Source organism: Nicotiana attenuata, chromosome 5 (genome assembly GCF_001879085.1).
Source record: "Nicotiana attenuata strain UT chromosome 5, NIATTr2, whole genome shotgun sequence".
NCBI lineage: Eukaryota > Viridiplantae > Streptophyta > Magnoliopsida > Solanales > Solanaceae > Nicotiana > Nicotiana attenuata.
This window is the reverse complement of record NC_031993.1, coordinates 18,872,795-18,879,183: the sequence shown is the minus strand read 5'-3', so window position 1 is coordinate 18,879,183 and position 6,389 is coordinate 18,872,795. Positions and strand designations below refer to the sequence as shown.

General features: G+C 39.4%; 1 protein-coding gene across 1 annotated transcript in view; it reads right to left on the bottom strand.

Moving 5' to 3' along the window:
* LOC109226306 (protein disulfide-isomerase-like) overlaps positions 2,767-6,389 on the bottom strand; it is a 4,250-nt gene continuing 627 nt past the window's right edge. Inside the window, exons 2-11 of the mRNA XM_019391093.1 lie at positions 5,956-5,986; positions 5,301-5,588; positions 5,033-5,218; positions 4,819-4,944; positions 4,593-4,736; positions 4,373-4,492; positions 3,897-4,014; positions 3,701-3,813; positions 3,225-3,456; positions 2,767-2,967 (exon numbers count right to left, since the gene is read on the bottom strand). Of these exons, the coding sequence (XP_019246638.1) occupies positions 3,229-3,456; positions 3,701-3,813; positions 3,897-4,014; positions 4,373-4,492; positions 4,593-4,736; positions 4,819-4,944; positions 5,033-5,218; positions 5,301-5,588; positions 5,956-5,986 (1,354 nt within the window). The 3' untranslated portion in view covers positions 2,767-2,967; positions 3,225-3,228. The remainder of the gene's footprint in view (positions 2,968-3,224; positions 3,457-3,700; positions 3,814-3,896; positions 4,015-4,372; positions 4,493-4,592; positions 4,737-4,818; positions 4,945-5,032; positions 5,219-5,300; positions 5,589-5,955; positions 5,987-6,389) is intronic.

The window sequence follows — 6,389 nt, the reverse complement described above, 5'->3', positions numbered from 1 at the left end:
TATTATCTTCGATGTGGATGATCCAGTCGGTGTGCGTATGAACGAACGGATTCCACCTCTTTATGGGCTATATGCCCTGCTTGTCCCCCATACCCCTTTCAGCAAGGGTTGACGTGGTCTCCAAGAATCTTCTTCCGACCTCTGAGGTGGTCCGTCAAGTCCTCTAACCTAGGGTAGTCAAAATAAAGGCAGGATTCTCTCGTCTTTTATTTCCCTTTTTTCTGAGAGAGATGTCGTCCTTCCAGTTCCTGATGAATTGAGTCCGCCATCTATTTCATAGTAATCACGAAAAGCAAGCCCTATGTGTCACAAGCAGGCACCACAGGTTCTTTACTTTTGGTGGGGTGGAGGGCTTTTGTGCATTATAGCACAGGCCGTGACTACCTTTTTACCTTGATTGATGTTGCATATCGCCCGCTTGTTCTATGGAAAACTAAGTGCATATCAATTAGTTCCAAGAAAGCGGTCGGGGTCTAACTAGAATTTCATTCCAATCTCGATATTGTTGGAATTAGTCTCGAAGAAGCGATTGCCCGCGAAAGCCGTAGCCCTTTAATTGCTTAGGGGAATCGGCCTTCTTTAGTCAAAGCTTTTTCTTGCTTAATGCTTTCCTATCTCGAGTGATTTCCCGTGATCCACCTATGAGATCGTTTGCACCGGCTTTGGATTCAAGAAGATCGGCCATAGAATAAGGAATGAGAAGAGAGCGAGAGACTCTCGATCCGCTGCTCTACATTTCGAGAAAGTGGAATAAGAAAGGCCGTAGTACCCTAGGCCCGACAGAATAATGAGAAGAAAGAGGCCGATTGGAGAAGTTTTGTTTGAGAGGCTAAGGGACTAGACCCATCAAAAAGCAAAAAGAAAATGCATGACTAAGAAAGGTAACCCTAGAACAAGTTGTCAAAAGACTTGACCCCTTAAGAACTGACCCAAGAAAGGACATTCCGGAAGTTGGTCGGTCAAGACGGGCACTTTCCCTTCGTTCCATTCGACCTGATCTCCCACAAAAACCAATACAAAGAAGGTGGAAGTGGGGAGGAGAGGAAAATGGATTCATTCAAAGATGAGTCCTTGCCTATACCAACCATAAAGAGTTGTGAAATCGATATAAAGAAGGAGGCCAAGGGAATTTCTACTTTTTTCATTGAATAATAGAAGGGGAATAGGGATTGGACCGATAGGCTCGTTTTGGACCCGAGGACCTAAGCTTTGCTAAAGCCGTGAAAAGGAGTGGACAATTGTATTTTGGCCTAGTTGGACTGGTTCGCCTAATCGAAGAGCCCCTACCTTACTTGTTCACCGTACTAGACCTCCATATCATATGTGTAAAGAGCCCACCTCGGATACGAAAGAAGGACAGGAGTGGTTCCACTAGCCGATGCTTAAGCGTCAGCCCTTGCCTCCTCTTCCCCATAAACCTCATCTGCACCTGAACAAGAGTAATCTTTTGCCGAATCTACATCCGCCGAAGCCTATAAATGTGAAATATTTAGTTCCATCCGGAATGAATTTCCCACCTATCTTGGGATAAGTGGTTACCGGAAGTTTGAAGCTGACTTTAATGAGCAACACTTCCTCGTAGGGTCACCAAAGCAGGCTCCTTTAGCCGCTTCGATTGTTAGAGCTCGCTGAACACCAACAGAATCGTAAGCTTTCTTCTCCGCCTCAGCTTGAGAGCTCCTTTCTACATCAAGATCTGGCCCTTCCCCAAGGTAGGTAGGTTTATCCTCACTCGATCGACTCCGGCTATGGTGTGATTCCTGGCATATGTACACCACAGTAGCTAAGGCAACCCCGTTTCAGCTCGCATTGTATTTGAAGTTGAGGATTTCGCTTCTGATATAGTCAGTGAGAACTTGTTCCAATAATCCCGCAGAGTACCAAGCCCTCATACTTGACTTGAGATGGCTGTGGATTTGAAAGAGTTGCAACTCTTATGGAGATTTTAAATTGGTGATCAATCAACTCCTTGGTAATTATTCAGTTAAAAAGCCTGACCTGAATTGATTCCATACTATAATTACGCAAACAAAAAGGCTTATTGGGTGGCTTGGTGATGTGACCATAGAGCATGTCCCAAGAAAAAAAATAGACAAGCAGATGCCCTTGCAAGACGCTCAAGATCTATAGCTGCTTGGCTTGGTTGGAATGCTTGCCTTGGGGCAGAAAGGCCAGGCTTTGAAAATAGTTACTCTACCCTACGTCGAGCAAGAGTTTGCTTCCTTTCCCTAAAGAGTACTTTCATATGCATAACCTGTTCTTTCCTATGGCTAAGCCGTGGAATCCTATGGACGTGGAAGACTATAGATAAGCAGTGGAAATTAGATCAATTGCTTAGGAAGGTGCCTATAGAAGTTCCCTGCCATGCATTTCCTGGACTCTGATAGCCCTTGATTCTATGGCGGTCCAGGGGGAGTTCCCTGCGGCATCTATATAAAGCTATATAGTTCTAGTTTAAATGGCAGTTGCCTTCGGTACATTTTCAGTAAAAAAGGAATCTCAAAATCCCTAGCCAGCTTATCTAATCTCCCAGACTTTATCGTGCCAGTTCGAGGGGTAGACTTTAATTGAAATTAAATGTCTTTTTCATTTATCAAGATATAATTGAGCACTTTTTAAAATATAGTTTTACTAAAGTGCGATATTTAATATGTCATAATTTCATGACCACCAATACCGATTTGAAATCAATGTTTTTAGTACAAAAAAGTAATTATTCACCAAAGAACTGAATTTTACTGGAGCATTGAGCAAAAGGAACCGAAGACTATTAATGCAAATTTGGTAATTTGTGAAATGATAATATTAATAATTTAGATTCAGTTGCACCTCATACATAAAATGGTGCACATGATACAACCATTTTACTGTAATAAAAAAGCTCCTAAACTTAAATAAAAGAGAAAGGAAAACAGCAAATCCACAACAAAACTTGAGTCCTCTCTATGGAGACAAAATGCCAAAAACCTGAACATAAGAAAATAGATACATATTAGAACTTCCTTTGATCAATAAACAGTAGTAATATTTACAATCATCAGTTGCTGCCATGTGACCCGGAGGTCACGGGGTCAAGCCGTGGAAACACTCTTGCAGAAATGTAGGGTAAGACTATGCACAATAGACCCTTGTGGTCCGGTCCTTCCCCGGACCCCGCATATAGCGGGAGCTTAGTGCATCGGACTGCCCTTTTTATTAGTTGGGAAAAAACAAGGAATTATTACCTCTTTATAGCTCATCTTTTGCTGAATCTGTTATTACTGATTCTGATGTGGTAGAATCAGCTTCAGACTGAGCAGGTTTATCATCGCGATTCTGCTCAATAAATTCAATGATGGCCTCTTTAGTTCTTTCGCCGTTATACTGAGACAATTTACCAGAAGCAGATTTGAAGTACAATGTTGGGAATCCTTTAACGTCAAATTCATCTGTACGAATGTCATTTGCAGTTGCATCCTGATTAAAAAGAGTGCAAACAAGTTAGGATATAGCAAATACTATTTAGCATGACGCAACAACAACGACGACCCAGTAAGATCCCACAAGTGGGGTATGGGGAGGGTAGTGTGTACGCAGACCTTACTACTACCCCGAGGGAGTAGAGAGGTTGTTTTCGATACACCCAAAATAGTATTTAGCATGATGAAGAAATGTATATGCACTGGTGATATAACCAGTTAGGAGAGAAAAATATTGTTACCAATTTGGCAATCAGAACATTAGAATCTTTCTCGAACGAGACAGCTACTTCGTCCAAGATTGGAGCGAGCGCCTTGCAGTGGCCACACCAAGGTGCATAGAACTCTAGCAGTACTGTAACAAAGGAAGAAAATAGTCAAAACAAAAGGAAAACATTATTATTAGTAGAAATGCATAATCAAGAAACACTAACACACCATTTTTGCCAGAGTTGAGAACCATTTTTTCGAGAGTATCCCTAACAACCACCTTCACAGGCTCGTCGTTAACCTCAGGGATAGGTTGTGATTTTACGTATGGCTTCAATTTGCCTTCCTGCAACCACACAAAAAAAGGAAGAAATACTGAGGGAAAAAAAGGAAATTAGCAAGCCATCAATTGACAGCAGAGAACTACAAATGAAAAGACATACTACTCTATTGAGAAAATACAAGAAAAATACTAGTGGAACACAACAAATACAGTAAACAAAAAGGGATTTTTTTCATTTTTGTCCCATCGGCAGAAATTAATTACAGGCGCTAGCCAACGTATACAAAACATATACACAGACTATGTATACACTATGTATATAGTATGTATATTATTTGTATATTTGTACTTAATCCGGTTATTATTTTGGAGGGCAGCCGAATAAGGTAATTATACCAACAAAAAATGCAGAAGTCATCACCTTGTAATCCTTCAACCAAGAAGAAATTGCGTCGGGTTCTACATGTGCTTTGAGATACTTTTGTCCATCATTCTCCATTATAATGATCAGAGGTGCCTGTTCCGGCTTCAGCCCAAAGTACTGCGAACGAATAATTAACATATGTTGTTATATAGTCATTGGGAAATTAAAGCCAATATACTGTACTAATTATCAGATAGGCTTAAAGAATGTTACTAACATTGAATGCACCTTCACCAGCCTCAACATCTCCCAAGAGAAAGCTCAATCCCTTCAGACCATTTTCCTTGTAGAGCACAGCAACATCCTTATACTTGGATTGAAATGCGTCAAGCTCAGTGCTAAAGTTCACGAAAAGCATTGCCTGCATATCACAAATTTTAAGTAGTTCTTGTATCAGAAAGTGTAGATTTCACAATATTAAAGCAGCAAAGAATGGAGTATACCTTTGCGCCGATACCATTAAAGAACTTGCTAACATAAATTGAGTTTTCTGGATCTTTGTCAAAATAAGTGACAATAGGAATACTAGATTCTTCAATGAACTTCTCCATTGCTTCGACTTCAAAATCCTGCAAAAGTACAGGTTAAGTGCCAGTCTAGTAAAAGAAACAGGTCATGATCAAACCACATAATCGTTAAAGGAACAACAAATACAACCTCAAAATCCACGAAGAGTTCATCGAATGGCTTAAGGAGACGAAGAGTAGGCTTATCAACTTGCTCGCCCCGAGGGAGGAATTTGGCATCAAGGGTGTGAGCAAAATCATAGTCAGCTCGTAGTTTTTCAGCTAATGTTATATATTTCTCAAATTTCTCCCCTGAGAGTTCTTGAAATATACCAACCTAAAAGAAAATACATGCATTTTAGTTAGGAACAAATGGAATGCTGAGAAATGAGTAAGTGATAAAAATAAACAGTACTTACAACAATGATCTTTTTATAATCGATGACATTTGCAGCATCTTCTTTCGACTTAATTTCAGGAGATGCAGGACCTGATTGTTTCTTTATATAAGATACTATACCATCTGCTTCACGAGGACCATTATATTCTTGAATTTTCTTGCCTCCATTTCTGAATATCTTAATAGTTGGGAAGCCCTTGAGCTGATATTGCGTTGCGAGTCCTCTATTTGCCTCATCACTTGCATCAATTTTAGCTAGAACAATTGGAGGGTCATGACTACTCAATACTGAGGCAGCTTTTTCATACTGGAAAACAAAAGGAGAGTGTGGAAAATGTTTTATTAAGAATCAAATGGCTAACAAGAATGCTGAAACAACAACGGGTATGCGAAAGGTAGTGTGTACGCAGACCTTATCCCTACCATGGGAAGGTAGAGAGTTTGTTTCCGATATACTAACAAGAATATCAAGATGTGGAAACAACAACAAAACCAGTAGAATCCCACAAATGGAGTCTGCAAAAGGTCGTGTGTACACAGACCTTACCCCTACCGCGGAGAGTAAGACAGGCGGTTTCCGATAGATTAACAAGAATATCAAGAAGGTGGAAAATGTCAAATAAATATATTATAATAAGAGAGATGTCCCTCTTTTTAGAGAAGAAAGTTAGTACCTCAGGGGCAAGTTTCTTGCAATGTCCACACCTGTGTTATATTAAAAGTGGATTATCAGATTTCCAAAAAAAAATTGAAAAGGGAAGAAAAATGATTAGATTGGTCATTCTTTCATAATATATAAATAACATGAATACACTTCTTGAAGAAATTAAAAACCAATTTCAAATAAAGTCAACATATTTAACACAGAAGATTATCCACAAAAAGTTATCGTTAACAGGGATTCCTCTTTTCTGTCCTAAAGAGCATTAGTGTTAAATCCACAATATTCAAGTTGTTGCAGACCTTATAAAGAAATAAATAAATAAAGGTGTCATATCTTGAACATGTGAGCTTTTAAATAACATGGTTACATAATTCTATAGAGTATGTCTATTTGATTTGAAGTCTCATTGTCATCCATTATTAAATATACAGAATCTTTTATATA